The sequence below is a fragment of the Dama dama genome, chromosome 5, assembly GCF_033118175.1.
Source record: "Dama dama isolate Ldn47 chromosome 5, ASM3311817v1, whole genome shotgun sequence".
Classification (NCBI taxonomy): Eukaryota; Metazoa; Chordata; class Mammalia; order Artiodactyla; family Cervidae; genus Dama; species Dama dama.
In genome coordinates, this window is record NC_083685.1 from 19,071,160 (window position 1) to 19,096,487 (window position 25,328).

At 45.7% G+C, this 25,328-nt stretch overlaps 1 protein-coding gene across 6 annotated transcripts in view; it reads right to left on the reverse strand.

The window, feature by feature from the left end:
- KDM2B (lysine demethylase 2B) overlaps positions 1-25,328 on the reverse strand; it is a 113,992-nt gene that overhangs the window by 18,887 nt on the left and 69,777 nt on the right. For all 6 annotated transcript variants that reach the window (XM_061141963.1, XM_061141962.1, XM_061141965.1 and 3 more), the window contains one exon: positions 24,769-24,855. In XM_061141963.1, the coding sequence (XP_060997946.1) occupies positions 24,769-24,855 (87 nt within the window). The remainder of the gene's footprint in view (positions 1-24,768; positions 24,856-25,328) is intronic.

The window sequence follows — 25,328 nt, forward strand, 5'->3', positions numbered from 1 at the left end:
AACCAAGGCCAAGGGCTCGCACGCTGACCCTGGAGCAGGAGAGTCTAAGGACTTAGCTTCTTTGATAGAAGGGAAGAAATCCCAGGTGTCCAAAACTGACTTCTGCCTCCCACTCAGGAGCATCAGGTATAAACAGCCGCTGAGCGCCCCTAGCCTCACTGGCCACTCAGAAGCAACAGAGTTGAGTCAATTCGGCCAGTCATAAAGCTCATACTTGATTGTGAAATAAGCCCACTTTCCTTTGCTTCCCAAAGTTCATTTTCATCTGAAGAAGCACTTTCCCAGGCTATGGGAAAACCAAATCTGCCTGGATCTCGATGGCAGCTGAGACATCCTGGAAAATGACAAGAGTCAACGGCGGACAGAGCCTCAAAGGAAGAGGTGTAAGCCTGGCTGCTTATAGAGACCTCGATTCAGGCCCTCTTTGCCAGGCCACCAGACAACCAGAGAAGCTGCTACTGCCTGCAGCTTCATGGGCCAGCGGGAGTCAACTGCTCGAGAGTCAACCGAGCAACACCTGAAATGCAGGAGCCTCATAAGGACCGCTGAGAAAATCAACAGGTAAGATCAAAAGGTCCCTATTAGGGAAGGTGACGGTTCTGTCCTAACCTCTTTTGGGTGACATCTAAACATTCCCAAACTTTTTTTAGTCCCAAACTTTGGTGTCCGACTTTTTGTGACCCTGTGGACTATAGCCCGCTAGGCTCTTCTGTCCATGGGATTTCCCAGGCAAGAATACTGGAATGGGTTGCCATTCCCTTCTCCAGGGATCTTCCTAACTCAGGGATCAAACCCGGGTCTCCTGCATTCAAGTCGAATTCTTCACCACCTGAGCCACCAGGGAAGGCCAAACCAATACTCCTCTTTACTCTATCCTACCTGTACCTCTATTCAAATAACCCAGGATGTTCCTTTGTTAATTTCAGCCTGAAGTGTTCTTCTCAGCAAAAGGAATGGTAGCAACCACTGACTTTCACATATAAACCAGCCTCCCAAACCCCAAGGTTTGTTGATTTTATCAGCCTAGGACTCAGAGTCTCAGCTCCATCTGGTTAGGAAAATTGAACCAACACAAATCTTAAGTATTTCAACACTTTATCCCCATCAACATCTCATAAGTATCATCCTTAAAAGGAATGTTACCGATAAAAGTTTTAAATAATGAAATTTTAAAAAAGCAATACTACTGAAGTAGTTCATTCATTCCACAAACATTAACTGAGTGCCTCCTATCAGATCCTATTCTCCAGAATATTCATGGGCAGAACCTTCAACCCCTCATCTCTAACATACTGGGATTAACATTGTTTGGATTAACCTGAATTAATAAAAAGACATCCCACATTCATGGACTGAAAGATAATACTGTTAAGATGGCAGTACTCCCTAATGTGGTCTACAGATTCAGTGCAACCCCTATGAAAATCACAGCCAGTTCATCTGTAGAAACTGAAAAGCTGATTCTAAAATTCATGTGGAAGGACTTCCTTGGTGGTTCACCAGTTAGCACTCCACACTTCCAGTGCAGGGGGCAGGTTGGATCCCAGATCCCACAAGTTATACTTCATGGCCAAAAAAAAAAAAAAAAAAAATTCACGTAGAAATGCAAAGAACCTGAAAAACCAAAACAATCTTGAAAATGAAGAACAAAGTTGGAAGACTTACACTTCCTGATTTCAAAACTCACTTCGAAACTACAGTAACCAAAACAGTGTGGTACTGGCATAAGGACAGATATACAGATCATTGCACCAGAATTGAGAATTCAGAAATAAAGCCCCATAAATACAATTATTTATGACCAACTGATTTTTGACATGTGTGTCAAGACAATTCAGTGGGGAAAAGAAGTCTTTCTGACAAATGGTGTGGGAATAATTGGATATCCACATGCAAAAGGATGACGCTGGACCCTTACATCACACTACATACAAAAATTAACCCAAAATGGATAGAGGACCTTAATGTAAGAGCTAAAACCATAAAACTCTTAGAAGAAAAAATAAGGATAAATCTTCATGACCTTGGGTGAGGCAATGAGTTTTTTAATATGACACCAAAAGCACAAGTGACAAAAGAAGATAAAACTGGACTTCAAAATTTTAAATTTATGTGCTTAAAAGGGCACTATCAGAGATTTTCCAGGTGGTCCAGTGGCTAAGACTTCACTCTCCCAATGCAGGGTTCTGGGGTTCGATCCCTGGTCAGGGAACTAGATCCCATGTGCTACAACTAATACCTGGTGCAGTAAAAAAAAAAAGGGGGGGGGGGGCACTATCAGGTAAGAAGTACACAGAGTGGGAGAAATTATTTGCAACTATACATCTCTTAAGGGGCCAGTATCCAGAAGGTATAAAACAGGAACAACAGAAAGACAAATATCTCGGGATTTCCCTGGTGGACCAATGGTTAAGACTCTGCGCTCCCAACCCAAGGGGAGCTGAGTTCGACTCTTGGCCAGGGACCTAGATACTCTGTGTTGCAACTAAAAGCCCAAGTGCCATAACTAAAGATCCCGGTCATAGCAATGAAGGTCCTGCATGCTGCAACTAAGACCCGGCGCAACCAAAAAAAAAACCCAACAAATATCTCAATTTTAAAAGAGACAAAGGATTTAAGCAGATACTTCTCCAAAAAGAGATATAAGAAATGGGCAATAAGTGCATGAAAAAATGTCTCCAAACTAGGCCAATAAAGCACGTGATCTGTGCCAGAGACTCACTCATTAACCCCCTCACACATCCACCCACCTACCCACTCAACCATCTTCCGGCTCTGAATTATATACAGACTCAATGCTAGGTGCTGGGACTACAAACCTGAGTAACGTGTGTTTGTTCCCTACTCTCAAAGGCACTACAGTCTAGGGGGAGAAAGATATGTTACTACATAAATGCACGGCAACACAATGATGATAAAATCAAAAGCTAGCATTTACTGAAGTAACACTCTTTTTTCAATATTTGTATTGATAATCTATGAGGGAGGAATTATTATCATCTTTCCAGGTGGTTCTGAGGTAAAGAATCCACCCGCCAATGCAGAAGATGTAGGAGATGCAGGTTGGACCCTGGGTCTGGAAGATCCCCTGAAGAGGAAATGGCAACCCACTGCAGTATTCTCACCTGGAAAATTCCATGGACAGAGGAGCCTGGTGGGCCCCAGTCGATGGGGTTGCAAAGAATTGGACACAACTGAGCGCACGTGCGCACACACACATCCATTTAGAAATAAGGAAACTGAGGCACAGTGCAGTTAAGTGATCTCCTTACTATCATACTGCCCATAAATGAGAAGCCAAGATACCCAGGCAGGGGCTCTAAAGCCTGGCCCTGGCATGCTGACCCAGAAGTGCCTCATCTCATGAGGAAGAGAGACTGAGACAAGTGTCACACACAGTGACTGTGACTAAAGTGAGATTTAGAGAGAAGATAGGCTGCTGCAGGCCAGAAGGAGGGGTGGGGTTCGGAGGTGAATATTCTAGGCAGAAGGAAGAGTAAGATAGAGAAGAAGCTAGATGACTTGTACAAGGAATAGATTGATATGGCTCCTGGAAAACAGCCCTGAGGTAGCAGGAGCCTAAACCTGCAGGGCCCCATAGACCACATTATGGTGTTCTGTGTAAGAGCGGTTTAAAGGACTTTGCATGCAGGAACAACACGACTGTATTCTGGCCACACTGTGGGGAGTGAATTTTTCGGGTGGTGGGCAAGATGAAAGACAGGGATGTGAGTTGAGGATGCTACAGCAGTCAGGCGGAGGGTTGTGAAGGCTGGGGTAGAAGCCACAGAAGAAATGCCAGGGAGGGAATGATTCAGGGGTGTTTTAGAAGCAGAGCCGGTTTAGAAGACCTGGCAGGCTGGCTGCAGGTGGGGCTTACAAGTAGGTAGAGTCCTGGAAGACTCTGAGGTTTCAGGCTTGAGCAACAGGAGAGGAGAGAACACAAATCTGCTCTGGACACATGGAATCCAAGGAACCCATGAGACAGCCAAGGAAGATGGCCAGTAGCAAGCAGCCAGGAGGGACTGGAGCTGAGGCACACGGCTGGGAATCAGCATCGTGTGGTGCCGAACTACTTAAGTCCACAGGGTTGTTCAGGGACAATGGACAGCGTTGACCACAGGGTCCTGAGCAGGACCCTTCAGGAGAGAAAACATCCTAGGGCCGGGTGACAAAAAGCACCCTAATGAGGAATGGCCAGAAGGGCGGGAAAAGCAGCAGGAGTTTGTGGCATGGCAGACGGAAGCCAGAGACGAGTCTCAAGGAGGGAGCAGGCCAGAGTTTCAACTGTCAAGAGGAGTCAGTCAGAAGAGAACAGTAAACGCGCTGTGTCTGTTTTTACGATTTGGTGTTCCCCACCAAACCGCCCCTAACAGCAGCCCGCTGACACCTGGCCCCAAGAAGGGTAGCCAGAGCTGCCAAACAGCAGGGAAATCTTTGTCATACTAACATTACCTTCAGTTGTATAACAGATTTTTTTCAACATCATGTCTGTTCCCAGATCTTCAAGCATAATGGACATCCCAGGAAAGGCTGGTTTTGAGCTGCGTGGCAGGCTCCTTAACACACACCTGCAAACTCCAGGGAGGGCTTGGGTTTGTTTATATACCAAGAGTAAGGAGCAAGAGAATAAAAACACAGGAGCTACCAGAAACCCAGGGGAGGGGAGGGCCTCTGGAGAATCCGAGGAAAGCTGAGGACTTTTATTCCAGAAAAATGCACATACACACAAGGCCATAAAACTTTAGTATGGGATTTGGGGAAGGTTCAGGGGCACATATGAGAATGTCACTCTTAGTATTAACAGTTACAGCGAATAATGCAGTGGTTACAGCCATATAAATTTCTGAGATCTTCATCATAATTTCCTAATTTTTTTTTTTTTTTGGCTGTGCCATGGAGCATGTGGGATCTTAGTTCCCCAACCAGGGATCGAACCCATGTTCTCTGAAGTGGAAGCAGAGTCCTAACCACTGGACCACCAGGCAAGTTCCCCTAATTAGTATTTTTAACAAACAAGCAGTAATCATTTTTAGTTGGGAAAAAAAAAAAAAAAGGAATAATGGTATTTACTCTTCAGGAGTTTAAAAAAAAAAAAAACCACAAGATGGGATTCTCCTTACTAATAGCCCTCAAACTAAAAAATCAGAGCTGAAAAGAATCTTCTAGCACATTCTGCACTGGAGAAGCAAAGGAAGTCCATGGGAGAAGGCCCAACCAGGGGTCTCTCCCATTGCATGGGCCCAACACTGGGAGCAGGGGAGACCCAAGGTACTGTGGGAAGGTGCGGGGCACAAGGCCAGCTCGGCGGTACATGCCTAAGGAAGCCTGATGCCGCCCAGGACTGGACAGCACCCTCCAGCAGGGACCAAGGAAGTGCAGAGACTTTTAAGGTAGAGCAGGCAAAATTCTGATCAAGGGTGAGGGGCCAGGCTCAGCTGCAGGGACAGACCAAGCAAGAGAAGCTTCCTGACAGGGCCTCCACTGCAGGTGGCCCGCAGCAGGTGGCCGAGCATATCTGCATGCCCACACTCCAAGACTTCTGCCCCTCCTTGAAGGAGACTTCAGAGAGTGGGGTCTACAGTCTGTGAGCTGCAGATTCCATCCAGAGGCTCTGGCTCCCATGTGGAAGACACAGCTGCCTCAGAGGAAGCTGCTCTTCTCAGATCCAAGAAATCCTGGGGCTGAGGAAAGGGTTGGGGGTGGGAGGGCAAGCAGCAGGGAGCCATGGCCTGGAGGGTTGGCAAATGCAGGGTCTGTGGCTGACAGCCAACTTCTCTACTGGGACTCTGGGGAAAACATTCTGCCCACTGGCCTGGCTTACAGGTCATCTCCCTCAATGCTCCTGAGTGGTAGCATCATCTTAAAGCTAGCATGGCAACCTGGAGAACTTCCATTACTAACAACTCCAGAAGTGCCACAGTCTGGCTGACTGATGTGAGCAGGAGGGGGAAAAAAAATCTGCCTACAGGGAGTATGGGTCTTCTCAGGAGTGGCAAAAAGTGAAAAGGTGATTTAAGCCCAGAGACATACAGATGTCCTGTCCCATGTAGTGTCTACCATAGGGTGTGGCCAAATTAAAAAACCAAAACAAAACAGGTAACAGGAACCTCACCTGACACACCAAAACACAGTCAATACTGAATACAGGTGTCTTATGAGTGACAAGACACAGGAACGGTACCCTGTTGGCAGGGATCAGGCAGACCCACACTGAGCTGAAAATTTTCAGAGGAAGAGTGAACTAAGCAGCATGAACTGAGTACCTCACAGGTTGTGCTACTGCCCTGATGAAAGTTCCGAGGCAAAACCACTTGGGTTGTCTCTGTGTTCATATGATCCAGAAGACAAGTGAGATTCAGGAACACCTCATAAGATACACGATGAGCCTGAAAAACGTCCAGCAAAACTGAGAAAATGCACTTTAACTTCGTCTCTGCTACATAAAACCACTTAATAATATGTGTGTTACGACTTAAGTGCAGTATATATAGTACTTCCTCAACCACGCCTGATAGAAGGGAAAAAAAAAACGTTCCTACATCTTGGCCTGAACATTCCAAAACATCATTCCACTGAGGAAATGCACCCGGGATTATAAGTAAGCATCTTATTCACCTAGTCTCATGCCCACACGATAACTCAACCCGTCAATGCTTAATTCCTCAGGCAAGTCTACCAAGCCGGTGCCCTGTTTCAAATACCGTGCAGATTCTACTTCGTAAAACCTCAACTTTCTTCCCCAGCTTCCTAAACACGAATCTCCCCGGAGTAAATTCACGCCGTAAACACACCCAAGGCTTTGTTTTATACAGATTTCAACCCCCTGGTCCCAAGAGAGGTTGCTTTCCCTTCTAGATCCAACCGAGGCCAAATACTGCCATCTGGGGTCACGGCTTCCTCTCGCTGCTGCCGCCGCCGCGGAGCGGACTTGCTGGGTTCCGGATTCCCCGCGCCGGCCCGAGCCTCGTACCCCTTCCTGTCTCCGTCTGCCCACGGCGGGCGGCAGGCGCGCGGCGCCCAGACAAAAGCTCGGGCCGTCGGGCCCACGGGCCCCGGGCCGCCCACCCTCCGGGCCGCGGGCGTCCTCCAGCCCAGAGGCCGAGGGTCCCGGTGCAACTTTGCAAACAGAAAGGAAGGAGGCGCCGTCGGCCGCAGGTCCGGGTGCGCCCGGGGCGGCCGGCACGCGCGTGGGCCGCGGGCGAGGGCGCGAGGGGAGGGCGAGGCGCGCCCGGCCGCCAGCGCCGGCGCCCGCAACTTGCCCGCGGGCTGTGGCCCTCGCCCCTCAGGGCCCGCCCGACGGCGAGGCCCACATTGTCCCCGCGGCACGACCGGCCACCCTCACGCACGGACGCTCGCACACGCCCCCTGCCCCGGCCGGCTGCGGGGCCCGCGGCGCCCGGGCGGCCGCCGGCCTGCCGCGCTCCTCCACGCCCCGCTCGGGCCCGGCCCTGGCAGCTCCGCCGGCGGCGACTGCAAAACTTTCTCCTCATCGTGGCGGCGGCGGCGTCGCGGCCGCCCGGGGCGCGTCAGTCGGTCGGTCGGGAGGTCGAACGGGCGGGTGGCGGGTCCCTCCCTCAACCCCACCCCGGGCCACAGACCTGGTCCGGCTCCGATTCATAGTCGTCGTCCTCGGCGCTCACGGACATGGCCATGGCTCATGGTGGGCCCAGGCTCGCGCGCGCTGACATGGCTGGAGCGGCGCCGCCGCCGCCGCCGCCCGCCCGGAGCAGGCTCGGCTCGCCCTGGCTCGGGCTCGGGCTCGGGCTCGGGCTCCCGCTGCCGCGAGGAGGGAGCCGCGCCGCGCGCTTCGCACGCCCGCGCGGGAGGGGGCGGAGAGGGGCCGGCGCGGGGAGGGCCGGGGCGCTCATGCATATGCATGAGGCGAGCCAGGAAGGGGCTGGCCCCCCGGGCCGGCGGGCCAATGGCGCGGCCCCGGCGTTCGGGCCGCACACAAAGGGAGCCCGGCCTGCGGTGACACGGGGGCGGGCCCGCCGAGGGCGGCCCCTCGCGGTCGGAGCTGGGGGACTGGGGCTGCGTGGGGGCGTGCCCCGCGCCCCGCCCGGCCCGCGCGCCGCGGGATGCACATGGGTGGCTGCACGCCCCGCGTCTCTAACAGGAAATGCACGCCCGACCTGGGGTGGGGTCTTTTGTGTGGTCCTGCGGGGTGTCTTACAGGAGCCCCGGGGTGCATGGGCCGCGGGGAACGGCCCTGCACGCGACACCGGGGACGGGTCCCTGTGCCCCCGGCAGCGGGCACACGTACTCTCGGGTTTGCACAAGCTCTGGGACCACGACCTGATATGCCTGCGAACCCGGGAGTCCCGTACCCTCTTCGGGCCCGCTGGCCTGGGTACGGTCTAGGGAGCCAGTTCTGCAAGACGCCGTCAGTTTGGTTAGGCTGGTCCCCTGACGTTCCCCTCAGGTTTGCCTTTCCAGGTCGCGAGGGAGTCAACGTAAAATGCGGCATGGTGGTACAGGCGGGAGCTGTACTGACTTGGGCGGTTGCCAGACAGAACACCATGAATGCACTCTGCCCTGAGGTGGGCGCCCTACTGTCTTGGACAGGACCTCACCCACACCCCGCCCTTTCGTGAGGTGCCCAAGGATCGCCCTCGGAAGGGGTGAGGGCAGGCCAGAACCCAGTCTCTTAGAAGCCTTGCAGTGCCTGAAGCTGGCCCAGAAGGTGTGGGTTTCTAAATTCTTAAACTGGAAACATTCCTAAGGCTTACTCCTAAAGCAGCCCACTCCTGTAGAAAACTGTTACTGGAAATCCAGATTGAGACTGATTTTTTAAAAAAAGAAAAAAGCCTAGGGGGCACTTGGGCCAGCAGTCCTTACTCTGAAGGAAGAGCTCAGTGACCATTAGCTAGAGTGAGCAATTCTGTTACAAGCATCAACCAGAGCTAAACTCAAGCTAAGGACCAGACTGACTTAGCTAGGTAGCTGGCATACTCATCATCTAATCAGGAATGTCCAAGGTGACACTAACCATGTAATCCACTCTGAGAACTGAACGGACCCACAGGCAGGTCATGCCCTGGACTTTCAAGGAAGGCAAAATGAGTGATGGAGGTAAAATTCAGGAGTTTCTATCAGGGAGTCTGCCGGAGTGGATAAACACGGATGTCAGTTTTACTGAGTGGATTTTAAACTCTGAAATTTATACAACCATTGACACTTATGGGGGAAAAAAAATCCCAGCCAACTTGCTCTTTACTGAAACACACCTTTTCTGAATTACCTTTCTCCCTTCTTACATTTTTCACAATTCACTCAAGGATAACAACAAAAACTTGTCGTTTTGCAAAGAATACTCCCCCCTCCATCTCAGTCCACCCCCCATAGTCTCAGCCTTTATAAAACTACCTTGTCTGGATTAAAGTCTCTATCTGATGTAGTCCATGAACTCTCAGGGGCCACTCAACCTGGTAGGAAGTCCCTTAAAGAAAGAGGAGGGGCTGGGGAAAAAAAAAAAAAAGCGAAATCATGCTTTCACTTCACTGTAATTGGTCAAAACTGCCAGGATACAGAGACATACAAATAACACAATACACCAGGAGAGAGGTATGGAAACAGGACTTTTTCTCAAAGATTTTTCTCATTACCTAGCAGGAGTACAAGATTATTTAGACCTGTCTTTGGGCTGTTTTCTTTTGAGAATTCGCAAATGCTCACTTCTGTATTTAAGGAAGTAAAAAGACAGTTCTCATTTATCATGGTTCAAAGAAGAGAAAGGGAAAGTGTTAATGAACAGAAGCTGCAGCTAACATAAAACTTCCTTCCGTCACATCATTTCTGAGCTAAAAGGGGCCTCACCGGACACCACCATCCCTGACTTCACAGGTAAGGAAAGCTCAGAGAAAAGATAAGGAAGCCAAGAGAAAATCGGAAAGTAGCTCTGAAGCCCAGGATTCCTTATAAAACACCATCCAGAGACCCCCTCTAGGGGTCCAGGCAATAACAGGAGCTAATGTTTACTAAGCATGATTGAAGGGCTAGATCCCATGCTAAGTGTGGTGTAGATATATCTCATTTATTCTTTTAGACAGCCCCATGAGGTATGTTCTACCATTCACCCATTTCACAGATGAGGAAACTGAGACACATGGCTGCTAGGAAGTGAAACGACCTGGATTTGAACCTATAAGCAGCTGGAGCCTGCAGTCTGGGCTGTTAATCACACTGCACAAATGCCAGAATCAAAAAAGGAGGATGCCATGTGAGACCAGTGTAATAATCCAAGCAAAATACTCAAGATTTATGTGGAAAATTAACTGTCCCTTACTAAATTTAGCAAATTCTGTGTTGTCAGTTCAAATTCAATTTCAGGACAGGTAGGTATGGTTTTGGTAACCAGACTGCTGCCTGATGGATCCGTGGAGGTTGATGTGGAAGGAGGAAGCCAGGACTAAGATATGACAATGTGGTGGGTCCTCTCCAAATTCTAACAAGGCTCATGCCAGCAGCCACTGCCCTAACACCTCTTAAAAATTCCTCTTCTGACACTTGCAAAGAGCCTCTTAGCATTTTTACCTCCTTGATCAAAACTTCCTTTAGCTAACTGGTACACACAACTACCCAGCGTTTCTTTTCTATTAATAGTGTACTGGACTATATACAAAATACATTATTTACTTGCCCAGAATCACCACCTTAAAATTTAGCATTTATATTGCGCCTTAGGCTCGTCCTTTCTCCCTTTCAACCTCCTCTTCCAGGGACCCTAAGAACTGAACGGTCTCCCAGCTCCACTTAGCCAAGGTTTACTTTCTTTGAAAGAGTTCCCCAAAGCTGATGCCACCAGGGCAATCGGTGCTTGCCCTGAGCCAGGAGGGTCCAAAATTTTCACCAAGTGAGGAAGAAATAAATAAAAACAGATGGAAGCCAAGCCTGCCTCGGTCACAGGCGTCACCCAGTTCTTCGCTTTCTCTGAATGTCATTTAATTTTCTGGCCTGCCTATTAGATCATGAGACTCTAGGAGTGATCCCAGTCTGCCCAGAGATTTTGCCCAGACTTAGCCATCTGAGGGCACTGCAGGCTGTCCCAGGGCAAAGGTGGGCAGTGATCTAAGGTAGAAGGAAGAGGGCAGCTGTCCCCTCTAGTCCTTTACATCCTCACGCCCAGGACCAGTAAGAAAGGGACAGATTGAATAAATGCCCCCTGGACTCTGGGCTCCCTAGGGGAGGGTCTCTCTGGCATGTGGCCCATTTCCTTGTATCCATGTTACAAAGGGCATGGCTAAACTTGGAAACATTTTTTTCCAGAGGATCAGGACAGGGAAAGAGAATGCATTTCCTGTGTCCAGACCAGTAACTGGCTGGCACACTCCTGAACCAAGGGACACCATCTGTAAACATGCCCCTAAGGAAGGAACAAAAATGACTTGGGAGGGTTGCTTCCTAACATACACAATAATGTATATTTAATAAGCATTAGAGAATGCATGCTTCAGTTATTTTACTATTATTTTACCATTCATCTCTCTGTTCTTCAATGGGTTTTTCCCCATTCACAGCCCAAGAAGAAGGTCTTTTGGAGAGTTACTTTTCTAATAAAACATAAATAAGAAAAATTTTTGCATCGTGTCACATAGCAATTTAAGACTAATTTCAGAGCTGCCTGGATAAAACTATGGTTCAAAGAGTGACTGTATGACAGACCAAGGGCTGCACTGATTTTGGTTAAGGAAATTACTAATGTTAATTGCTTTTTATTTTGCCCCTGGAGAATCATTCCACAAACATTTAAAACCCACATATATCTGTCAGATGGCTCCTTTAAAGAGACCAAGCTTTAGAGTTCCTCTCCTAATACTGTCTCCTTACATTACAAAGATCAACCAATAAATATTTATATTCATTGGAAGATTTGTGACTGCACAGGATTTTTTTTTTTTAATTAACTAATTTAACAGGTGACTAGCACTGATCTGAGACATGTTTCCTGCCATCCATCCCATTTCCAACTCAATCACTGACCTTAGAAAGTTACTTCCCTTCTCCATTCATTTCCCTACACAAATCCAGGTTAAGGCTGAGCGCTCAGACAATTCAGACAAGATTAATGGATTCACTTTGCAATCCCACCTCCCAGCCCAGAAAATAGGGACTAAAAGTACATAAAATGCCAGCATAATTTGGGCCTACAACCAGGACTTTTTATTATTATTTTTATTGTTTTTTTGCCAAACTACTTGGTATGTGGGATCTTGATTCCCCAACCAGGGACTGAACCTGCATGCTTGCAGTGAAAGCATGGAGTCCTAACTACTGGATCACCAAGGAATTCCCTCATACAGAACTTTTGTAATTTTCTTTTTCCCCTGTCTACTTTGCATGTGGGATTTTAATTCCCTAACCGGAGATCAAACCCCTGCCCCCTGCAATGGAAGCACTGAGTCCTAACCACTGGACCACCAGGGAAGACCCCAAATATTTTTCTTAACAAGACCAAATCTCACCCTTGGTTTCCTTCCGAGTCAGAGCACCTTTCACTGTCCATCCCACCATCCTTCAAAGAAAGACCTTTGAAGACCAGGTTATAAAAACTTAAAAAGACCAAATACAAAGCTTACTCAAAATGGGACGATAAAGCAGTAAAGAGGCAAAATAGGAGTAAAATTAGCAGCTCTGTTCACAATGGTCAAATGGTGGAAACAAATCAAATTCTGTCCATCGATGAAAGGTAAACAAAATGTGGTCTATCCATACAATGGCATGTTATTCAGCCATAAAAAGGAATGAAGCAGTGACAAGCTACAATGTGTTGAATCTTGAAAACACGCCAAGTGAAACCCACCATATAGTATGATTCCATATATATAAAATGTCCAGAATAGAAAAATCCACAGGGACCAAAAGCCAACTCATGATTGCCAGGGGCTGGGTGGGGATGCGAGGGGAGAATGGAAAATGACGCCCTAATAGGCACGGGGTTTCTTTGGGAAGTGATGAAAATATCCTGGGGTTTAGAAAGAGGTGATGCTTAAACAACACTGTGAAAATACTAAATGTCACTGAATTGGTACTTCAAAATGGCTAATTTTATGCTAATTGAATTTTACTTCCATTTTAAAAAGTATGTATTAGGGAGTTTGGGATGGACATGTACACACTGCTATATTTAAAATGGATAACCAACAAGGTCCTACTGTATAGCACAGGGAACTCTGCTCAATGTTTTGTGGCAGCCTGGATGCGAGAGGAGTTTGGGGGAGAATGGATACATATTTATGTATGGCTGAGTCCCTTTTCTGTCCACCTGAAACTACCATAAGATTATTAATCAGCTATACTCCAATATAAAAAGTTTTTAGAAAGTGTATCTGTATATATACACACATGTGTTTGTGTATATATGTATATATATATAATATTTGCATATATATTATATATATTTGTATTTATATACAATACAAATATTTGTATATATAAATATACATACACACACACACACATATATATATATACACACCCACACATAATTTTTTTTTCATCAGTTATCATTTAAGAGTGATCTTAAAAAAAAAAAAAAAAGAGTGATCTTAGTTCCTGTCCCTGAAAGGTAACCTGGTTAGGAAATGTAGCCCCTCAGCCCTGGAGCAGGTTGAAATTTACCAAACCAAGGTGATAGTTGAATCACCTCCTAAATGAGCTGCTAACAGTCACCATGGGGGTCTGATAGGCTTTGACAGCACTTGAAAGCCTTTCACTTAAGGACGCCTAACAAATGCGAGTACGCACTGGTAGGGGGAACAGACACACACTCTCTCTCACACACACACTCTGGCTGCCTTCTTCACATATATTCTTGCTTTCCTTTAAAAATGGCTCAGCTCCAGCAGGCCAATTTGCCTCTACAAGCCCCATGGATCATGAAAATCCATGAGTTTACCAAGGCACTCAAAATAGAGAAAGTCTGACAAAACTCATCTGTCACCATCTGAAGCAACCATTATACCAACTCCTTGGTTTGAAACTGGTGTTTAAAGGGGAAGAACTAAGCACGTGTGCAGCAGAAGCCTTTTCAGGAGTATATTCAAGGGAAGTATATTCAAGGGAAGCTCCCATTGATGAGGGAAAAATGCAGAAAAAAGCCAGCTAGTGCATAAAGGAGGGATGATAATTCATTTATTGAAAAGATTCATCTTCTTTTTTTTGGGCTGTGCTGTGCAGTGTGTGGGATCTCAGTTCCCGACCAAGGATGGAACCCATGGTACCCTGCAGTGAAGCGTAGAGTCTTAACCGCTGGACTGCCAGGGAAGTCCCAGAGGTTCATTTTCATCTTCTGAGAAAATTACTGATACAGGAAAACTGTTGTTGAAATCATCAGTGAGTGGTAAATGAAAGCAAGGGCCTAACGTATTCCCTTCCAAATTATTCTCTGGAGCAAAGAGGGATGAATATAATTGAATGATGAGGGAATAATTAGACCACCATTGCTTTAATCCACTACTTATGATATTTAACTTCAATCTAACCAAACCTTTAGACCTAATTTCTAATTTACAGAAATTACAAGAGATAACGAAAAAGCTTAATATCACCACAAGGAAGCAATCAGACAAATGCATAAAGTGAGATACCAGAACATGGTTCCATCTTCTCTACCAATCAATATTCTGAGAAAGGTCAAGATTAAAAGAAAATTAAGAACAGACTCCTGGAGTGGATCCTGATTTGAACAAAGTAGCTGTGAAAGATAATTTATATGACCCAGTCTCAGGAGGAATTGTCAGTTTTGCTAGGTATAATGTTATTTCAAGAATGGAGAAAAATATTATTTTTCAGGGATGCAAACCTAAGTATTGAGGGATGGAATGACATGATGTCTGTAATACTCTAAAGAATACTTCAACATAAAAAATAAAGTTAGTTGAAAAACAACATACCCATTAGGAAAGCTATTATGAAAAACAAACAAACAAACGAACAGAAAATAACAATAGCCAGGATGTGGAGAAACTGGGACCCCTTGTGCACTGTTGATAGGAATGTAAATCGATGCAGTCACTGTGGAAAACAGTATGGCAGCCCCTCCAAAAATTAAAACATAATTATTCTGTGATTCCAGCAATTCATTTCTAGGTATGTACGCAAAGGAACTGAAAATAAGGATTTGAAAAGATTTTTACTCACCTCTGTTCACAGCAGCATTATTTATAACAGCCAAAGGTGGAAGCAACCCAAGTACCCATCGACAGATAAATGGGTAAATAAAATGTATATACATACAGTGGAAAACCATTCAGCTCTAAAAAGGAAAGAGATTCTGGCACATGCTACAGCATGGATGAACCCTGAAGACATGCTAAGTGAAAGGAGCCAGTCACAAAAAGACAAATACTATGTGATTCCACTTACACATGGTATCTAGAAGAGTCAAATTCACAGAAATAAAAAAAGTAGAACATGGGGGAATGGGGATTTAGTCTTTAAGGGATTAAGAGTTACAGTTTCAGATGATGAAAAAGTTCTGGAGACGGACGGTGTAGATGGTTAACAACAATGTGAATGTACTCAATGCCACCCAAAATACACTCAAAATGCCACTCAAGTACACCCAAAATAGCTAAAATAGTCAATTTTATGCTGTCTCTTTCCCACAATTCAAAGAAATGTGATAAAAGATAAAATAAAAAGATGGACCTAGAGATTACCATACTAAGGGAAGAAAGTCAGAGAGAGACAAAATTCATCTGATATCACTTATATGTGGAACTTAAAACATGATACAAATGCACTTATTTACAAAACAGAAATAGACTCACAGACATAGAAAATCTTATGGTTACCAAAAGGGAAAGGAGTGGGGAGACAAACTACTACACATAAGTAAACAACAAGGTCTTACTGTATAGCACCGGGAACTATATTCAATATCATGCAATAACCTATAATGGAAAAGAATCTGAAAAATGTATAACATTTACTATACAAAAATGAACCACTCTGCTATACACCAGAAACTAACACAACATTGTAAATCAATTATACTTCAATTTTAAAAAATAAACTAATAAGTAAAAAGAAATAAAAGAACATCCTCCCCCAGAAGAATCAATCAACTGGGTACTCTCAAACCAACAAGTTTCCCCAGATCAGTCCCCAATACAACCCTTCCTGCCATCTTGTCCCATAAATATTAAATAAGACAGAAATCAATTTAAATACCCCCTCCCAAAATCATTCTTTTAAGGGAGATTATCTCTGAATTCCTGCAACATGCTTTGCTGTTTAGTCATTTACATTCATTGAAGAAAGTGAGTGACTTAGAGCAGGTTTTACCAGAGCTTTCACTTTCTACCTATTTTCTTTGTATATAATTAAAGTTCCCCTTGTCCCAACAAATGGACTTCCCCTTCCCCCTTTTGTAACAGGAAGCAAACTTAAATAAAGCAAATATTTCACCTGTATTCACTTAACTGTGCCCCTTTTTCCTCTAGATCACCTAAATTTGGGGAGCAGATTATCTGGCAACATCACTTGGTCGCACACACATCCGTCTTCCTGATAAAGCCAGATTAGATACGCAGGGGTTGGGGGGAGGGGGGTGCTGTCACAACTTACTCCCAACATCAATGATCAAGTATCCTCCTTTGAAACAGGAAATATATAATGCCATTTGATAAAAACAAGAAAAGCCTGAAGGACAGACCACTGTTCTAGAAATAAAACCATGATAATGGCAAGCAATCACTTACAGTGCCAGCCAGGCCTTCTAATTGCTCCACCAAAGGCAGGAAAGCCTTCAATATCTCAATTGCTTTCCAAGAATTTGTCTTTGGCATTATTAACACAGACAGCCGAGCAGGTTATCAGACTAAGAAAGAAATCCTAGGCTGCAGACTTTAATTACAGGTTATTTCAGCTGATCGCTGTCTTAAAGTTTCAATAAAATGATACGGTTGATGGCTGAAAAGTTCCAGGTGAGATAAGATCTTTTTAAGTCCAAGAGGATGAAGGGAGATGCCTAAATATGAGGGACAAAAGGGTCTAGGGAAGACCAAGAGCCCTTCTTGGCGCTCTTCTATTCAGCATTCTTTTATTGGCTGCAACTGGGACACACAAGTTAAAGGAAGGAGAGAGGCTTGCTTTCACCAGCGGTGACTCTGAGGCGTCTGGAGAGCAGGTGAAAGACAGCAAGGAGACTGAACTGACCGACTACAACTTCATCTTCTAGAGGCTCTGGGGAAACCTTGCTATCAAAGTTCATTCATTCACTGAACATTTTCTGGGACCAATCTTGCATGACAGGATACAAAAAAGGATGAGAAAAAAATTAATAAGATGAGCTCCAGTCTCAAGAAGCTAATGGAAGCTTAAGACAGATATCCAACAAAATGCAGAGTATAGGGACTTCCCTGGTGGTTAAGAATCGGCCTTGAAATTGCAGGGGACATGGGTTCCCTGGTCCAAGAAGATCCATCAGGCCTCGAGGCAACTAAGCCCACGTACCACAGCCCCTGAGTCCTTGCGCCTGGAGCCCGTGCTCCTCAACAAAGAGTAGTCCTGCTCGCCACAACTGGAGAGAGCCAGTGCCCAGCAAAAAAGACCCAGCACAGCCAAAAATAAATAAATTTTTTTAAAAATGCAGAGTAGAATGTGGATGTCCAGCAGAAGGAGAAAAAGGGAAGTCTATCAGTCAGGATCTTAGCAGGAAATGAAATGGCATCCTGGCACCCTCCCACCAGGTCACAGAGAGGAGCTGAACAGAGGCTCAATTTACAGAGCATCGTTGGGGTCAACTAAAAAAGGCAGGGGGCTCTGATGGGATCCCAGTCACATAGTTCAGAGATTACGGATTCTGGAATCAGAGATCACATATCTGATCAGAGACCTGGGGTCTCAGCTTGTAAGAAACGGTGGCATTCTTTGACCATCAATGGGATTTTTCTCTTGCTGATGTTGGAGGCAACATTATCCAGAATTAGCAGACCATCTCTTGTGAGTATTCTGTGATCAGGGGTTTTTGCTGCCTGAGCTCCTGGGAACCTGCTGGCCTCCAAATGCCACAGATGACTTAGCTGTCACTTAGGGAAGCCCTGGGGACTCTAGGTGGATGTCCCGGATTGTCCACTTGCTGCTCGTGCCTCTCCGCCCTATGGCCCCTGCTGCCAGTCTCCCGGCTGCCTGTTCCTGATCTCCGAGGCTGCTCTCATGAGGCTTCTTCCAGCACATTCTAAGGCAAGTTACCCTTCCACTCATAGGCCTAGCGTTCCTCCCTCCAGTGGAGTGCAGAAGGCATAAAGAAGCAGTTCCTTAAACCAGCCCCCTTGCGGGAAATGCCAGCTGTGACTACCTCCTCGAAATTGAGCCATTCAGGCCCTTGCCTGAGATTGAGCTTTTGCACCAGCAAAATTATGTAGAGATGGGGACTGTCTCTAAACTAATCACCCCTTCTGACCCAGCTCCTCCTCTAGTGTCTTCTATTTCTGCCTTCTAGTTGGGCAGATTCGGGATTATTATTTATTAACTAACAGGACTATGAAAAAGCCTAACTGCTATCACTGATGGAAGGGCTACTATGGAGGTATTTTGCAGACAGCCCCTCACAGCAACCTTGTAGGAAAGCGCTATGAGCCCTTTTCACAGGTGAGTAAACTAAGGCTCAGACTGTCCCACGACCACACAGTAAGTGGCAGTGCCAGGGGTCAATCTCCAGGTGTACCTGACCCCAGAGCTCACCCTCGTTGTGCATGAGAATTACCTGTGAAGCATTTAGCAAGTGCAGATTCCTAGTACCCACCAACACCTAATGAATCAGAGTGTCTCAGGGGAGCACAGGAAACAACTTAGGAAAAAAAACGTTTCCCAGGTAAAGCAGATGTCACCAGCCTGAGCACAGGTCCTCATGAGGCCAAACGGCCTTTACAGGAAATGATCTGGCCCTGAGCAGGCAACAATAAATAGCAGGCATTATCCTCCTCCTCAACTGTACACCATCAACTTAATTACTTGGGGGAAACAGGAGCTGGGAGCAGGGCAGTGGGAACAGGAAGTAAATGGGGGCCTCTTTTAATGACTTATGTGACTATCCTTCAGGGAAAGGCTGTGTGTGTGACGCTCCCGGTGGGACCCCAGACTTATCAGGCCTCCCAGATCTAAATGACCAAGTATGGAGGAAGGGGAAGAGAAATAGAGCAGAACTGAGCATGACACAGACATCAGGTGTGTGTGTGTGTGTGTGTCTGTCTGTCTGTCTGTCTGTCTTCCTCCCGTGGTTCCGGTGACGTCACCGTAAGGAAGCTGATCCACTAACTGCTGTAGAGGCCTGTCCCCATGTCCCCGTCAGGGTTCTTGTTGGTACACTCTGTAGCCTCTCTGCTCCTCCACTCCAGAAAAATTGACAATAACTGAAATTCAAGAGGCAGCCTGGTTTGGCCACTAGAGATTAAGAAGCAAATGCATTAACCTGTTCTCTTTTTAGGAAAACCGTGGCTTGTGTCTCACCTCCTTCCTCGGTTTCCTTTTCTGGGAACCAACCTGCAGCCTGGCCGGGTAGAAGCATCTGGCTGCTGTGAGGAAGGTCAACATGCTAATAAGGCTGAGGTCAGAAGCCGGGCCTCAAAGTAGTTCAGTTTCCTCGGTTTGGTTCTAAGGTCACAGACAGGCCTCTCCCCCTCCAAATCTTACCACTTGGTCATCAAAGGAAGTGGCCAGAGTATAGACGGATCAAAACAAATCCATCACCACTGGTGAAAACAGCCAATGGGGTGGGGTGGGGGTGGGGTATGGTAACCGAGGGTGATTCAGTAGCATCTCTGATTTGAAAGACGCCACATCAGAAATGACCTCACGGCACCTAATCAGTTCCAGAAAGGGACTTTGTTCTCCAGGAGGCAAGGTGGGAGATCAAAGCATTTCTTGCTAATCATCATTTAGCATTAATTATTTAAGTAACCTGAGCCAGACCCAGGACCACTCCCGACTTTGCATCCTGACAGCCTCAATGAGCACCCTTGATCTTTCAAGCCAACCTGCATCAAATTGGGAGGAAGCCGACTGCAAACCTGGGAATCGAAAGACCTGGGCAGCCCAGGCAGTGAGTCGTTTACTTACTTCTTCCTTTCCTGTTAACTTTTTAACCCCACCAGCCAGGAAACGCATAAATACAGCACCGGCCTCCCCTCCCCCTGCCCCTGCCCTCCGCCACGTCTCATAGAGTTCCTCAGGCGCAGGGACAAATCTGGAGATGAACACCTTAGATTCATAAACTGTGTGGCCTCAGACTTACCAGTATACCTCTCTGAACCTCCAGTTTCAGATGCATCATGAAGATAATCCTATCCTCCCAGCCTCGTTGTAAGAATTCAGTAAGACCTCAGAACTGTTGCATACATTTAGAAGGAATACATGGGTGTTTGGTTATACCAGAAATATTTATTTCTAGAGTTGAAGGGGGAATCATGATATTCATTGGTTATACCAGAAATATTTATTTCTAGAGTTGAAGGGGGAGTCATGATATTCATTATTATATGATTTATTCCTTTTTGTATACTGTGTAATACATGTTATGGGCTAAACTGTGTCCTCAAATCCATATGTTGAAGTCTGACCCCAGCACCTCAGAATGTGACTGTATTTGAAAATAGATCTTTTTTTTTTCTAATTTGGCTGCACCAGGTCTTATTTACAGCACAAGGCATCTTCACTCTTTCATTGCAGCATAGACTTTTTTTTTAAATTGCAGCATGCAGGATCTAGTTCCCTGACCAGGGATGGAACTGGGCCCCCTGCAGTGGAAGCATGGAGTCTTAACCACTGTACCACCAGGGAAGTCCCTAGAGATAGATCTTTAATGAGATAATAACAAAGTTAAAATGCCATCATTTGGATGGACTCGAATTCAGTATAAATGGTGTTCTTATAAGAAGAGATTAGAACACACGCAAAAGGAAGACCAAGTGAAAACGCAGAGACAACGGCCATCTCTAACCCAAGGAGAGAATCCTCAGAAGAAATAAATCCTGCCAACTGACATCTTGATCTCAGACTTCTGGCTTCCAGAAAGGTGAGAAAACTAATTTTTCTGTCATTTCAGCCACTCAGTCTGGGGTATTTTGTTATGCTGGCCCTTGCAAACTCATACAATTAACTTCAAATAATTCATAGGGGAAAAAACTCGAATGGCTCTAATGAAAAAGACAGGCAATATGCGACTTCCATGGTGTCCAGTGGTTAAGATTCTGAGCTTCCAATGCAGGGGGCATGGGTTCGCTCTCTGGTCAGGGAACTAAGACCCCGTATGCCATGTGGCACAGCCAAACATTTTTTTAACTAAAAAAAAAGATAGGCAATAGGTGTTGGGTGAAGATGTGGAGAAATTGGAACTCTTGTAATTGCCGAGGGGAATACAAAATGCTGTAGCCACTTTGGGAAATAGTCTGGCAGTTCCTCAAAAACTTCAACATAGAGTTACCATCTGGTAAGCCAATTGCATGCCTAGGTTTCTACCCAAGAGAAATGAAAACATACTTCACATAAAAACCTGTACATAAATTATTCATAGCATCATCAATCACAATAGCCGAAAGGGAGAAAGAGCACAAATGCCCATGGACAGATGAACAGATAAACGGACTGTGGTCCACCCATACAATGGAATATTATCCAACCCTATAAAGGTATGAAATATTGATAGATGTACAACTGAGATGAACCTTGGAAACATTCTGCTAAGTGAAAGTAGTCACAAAAGGCCACATACTGTACAATTCTATTTATATGAAATGTCCAGAATAGGCAAATCCATGGAGACAGAAAGTTTCCAGGGGTTGGGGGAAGGGGAACTGACTGCTGATAGAGTTTCTTCTAAGGGGTATGAAAATGTTCCAAAATGAAGATTGTGGTTGTGGGGATGGATCCACAACTCTGAATATTTTCAGTATACTAAAAACATTTAACTATACACTTTAAGTGGGAGAACCATAAAGTATGGGAGTCTTATTTATTATAAGATTAAAAAAAAAAAAGAAAAGCCTGCTACCATGAACGTTGTTAAATGTCAAAGGCTCTTACTTCTCCCACCCACTCTTTCCCAACCAGCCTAAGGGCTGCAATTTCTCCTACTCATGTTGACACCAGCCATGCCATGTAGTCCCATGCTGATAAACCAATCCTCCAGAGGAAAAAGCTGAGGGTCTCCAGCACAGAAAACAGGGCACATTTATGGTCCTGAAGTGATCTCCAGAGGGGCTGGTCTAAACACCTCCATTAATTCTGAGATTACAGTGAGCAATGTCAAGTGGGTTCCTTTAAAAGCCCATGTTCTACAAACCCCAATCCATCCCATGAAGCAATTCCTCCACCATGAGGGAAGTGGGCAGCAAGGCAAAGCCACGGTTTCCTCTACAGGTTCAAAGCAACCATGGGGCCTGGCTGGGCTACTTCAAGGTGCAAGTACAGTCTGTGGTCTGACAAATGACATTTATATTTTTGCCCATTTAGGGGAAAGTCAGTTCTGAAACCCCACGCATGTCCACAGATTGGGGAGCTAAAGGTAGAAGATGTGGAGGCAAATCCTTTTCAATTCTATGGCCACTTCAGTTCCCACTAAGCTTCAGAGAGAATCAGAATTCAACACCCACAAGGAATTGGGTGCCTTCTCTCCATTAACAAGTCCACATTTAGAAAGATAATCAAAGATAATCAAAAAGGTGAACAGGATAACCCAGAACAGCAATGTCCAACAGAAATACAATGTGAGCCACATAAGTACTTGAAGCCACTCTTTAAAAGATAAAAAGAAACAGGTGAAATGAGTATTAATAATCCATTTTGTTTAATGGATTATCGGGCTTCCCTGGTCACAGATGGTAAAGAATCTGCCTGTAATGCAGGAGACCTGGGTTTGATTCCTGGGAAAGGAAGATCCCCTGGAGGAGGGCATGGCAACCCACTCCAGTATTTTTGCCTGGAGAATTCCATGGACAGAGGAGCCTGGTAGGTTACAGTCCATGGGATCACAAAGAGTTGGACACAATTGAGTGACTAACACACAAATATGATCATTTCAACGAGGGTTGCCAGATTCAGCAAATAAAAATACAGCCATATTACATTTCAGAAAAGAAGAAAAGCTCTTTTTTTAGCATAAGTATATCCCATGTAATATATGGGACATATTAAACTAAAAAACTGTCTGTTTAATTGTCTGAAAATCTGAAGTTCAAATTTAAATGAGCATCCTTTTTAAAATCTGGCAACTGTAATTTCAACATGCAATCAATATAATTGATATTGTGCACTGTTCTTTTTTACATTGTCTTTAAAATCTGTTATGTATATTATACTGGCAGCACCTCTTAATTTAAGCTTGCCGTATCTGAAGTGCTCAATGGCCACACATGGCTCATGGCCTTTTGGACAGTACAGATCGAGAAAGTTCTAGAAAGTTCCTCTCAGTGTTTTTTATAACAGTAAAAAATCAGAAATTAGCAAAATACCCATTAACAGGAAGGCTGCTTAGGTTACAACTAACATTTAGAGAACTTACCATGAGTCAGCCCTCGCCCTATGGACTCTGCATGCATTATTTTTAGTCCTCACAATGACTATTCAAAGTAGATACTGGTATAACACCTTTCTACAAACGAGGAAGTAAGGTTCTTGGAACTCATATAACTTGCTCAAGAAAGTGAGGAAGACAAGACAGACTGATGATAGATGAATGGGTTCATATATATATATCCCACCCTAGACACACCAAAATGTTTTTGGTTTTCTCTGGACGGTGGACACTGGGGCAGGTATTGGTTGAAAGTTAGGTCTCTGCTGTCAATTAGACCTCTTTGCATCCTCGGCTCTGCCAAGTAACCTAACAAGTAACTTCGCCTTTTTAAGCCTCGGTTTCCCCATCTGTAAAACAAATCATAAATGTTTATCCACAGGATTGTGGGAGTCTAAATAAAACAGGGCATGTAAAGGACTAAGCAAGGCAACCTGCCCCTGGCAAGTTCTCAGTGACATCACTGCTACTCTCCTCAGCATCTTTGTCCATTCCTGTTTGATTAGATTTTTCAGAGACAGCATCAACCCTTCTTGTGTTTTTGGTTTTTTGGTCACACTGCAAGGCATGCAGGATATTAATTCTCTGACCAGGGATTGAACCTGTGCCCCCTGCAGTGGAAGTACAGAGTCCTAACCACTGGACTTCCAGGGAGTTCCCAAGCATCCATTTAGGAAGAGAAAATAAGTTAACTTTGAAAAGAGGAGAAAACAGAGATTTCCTGTGGTGAAACAGGGATTTCATGGTGGTTTAGTGGCTAAGACTCCGTGCTCCCAATGCAGGGGGCCTGGGTTTGGTCCCTGGTGAGGGAACAAGATACTACATGCTGCTACTGAAGATTCCACATGCCTCAACTAAAACAGACACAGTCAAATACATAAAAATTTTTTTAAAGGAGAGAACAGCCCATGAAGCAGCTGGAGGACAAAGGAAGGAAGGAGACAGAGAAGAAAGGAGAGAGGGGAGGAAAAGAAGAAAGATCACCCTATGACAGGCAATGGTGAGGTGTCATCTCCCCGCAGTTTTCTGAGTGACCACAAGGGGGCACTGCCTGCAGTTTCCACAGCAAGGGAAAATGATCCCCCTTTGAAAAACAGAAACTTGCAAGGAAAAAAAATCACCAGCACCATTCATCTTGACTCTCGCAGGCCTCTCCCTGGAGTTCCCCCTGAAAAGCTGCTGACATTCATCTTACAGGAGATGTGAAAAAGCAGTGGATACAGTTTCCCAGCGGTGGGTGATCTGTGTCTTACCTTTGGAGTCTTCTTTGGCCAAGTGACTACGGGGACCCCAGTGATGGCCAGATTGGGGTCGTCCTCCGCATGCTCCTTCAGGACATTCTGTGGTCAAGCAAAGGAGCCAGATTAGCCCAGGGTACAGGAGATGTCTCTGAAGGGAGTGGAGGCTGGCCCTTACCGAGCAAAGCACAAAGTTCTCTGCAGCTTCACTGCCTGGCCCTTGACTCCACCAATACTCACACGCTCAACAGAAGCCAAGTTGCCAGGGTTCCCCAGGGTCCGCCAAACACAAAACATCCCCTTCTCCAAGAAAGTTCCTAAAAAACAAATCGCCCACCTCCCTGAGACTTCCACGAACGTATTGCTCACTGATCATACGACAACAAACATTTGTCCAGAGCACGAAAGACTCTCACGGACCCAACCTCCTTTAATCCTTACAGAGTCCTCTGGGAGGTGCTGGGCAGTGGTCTAACAAATCCTCTAATGTACACGAATTCAACTACATCCTCAGAGAAAACAAACAAAGCAACCATGAGGTCTCACCTATAAGCCCTGACTCTGGCTTTTCTACC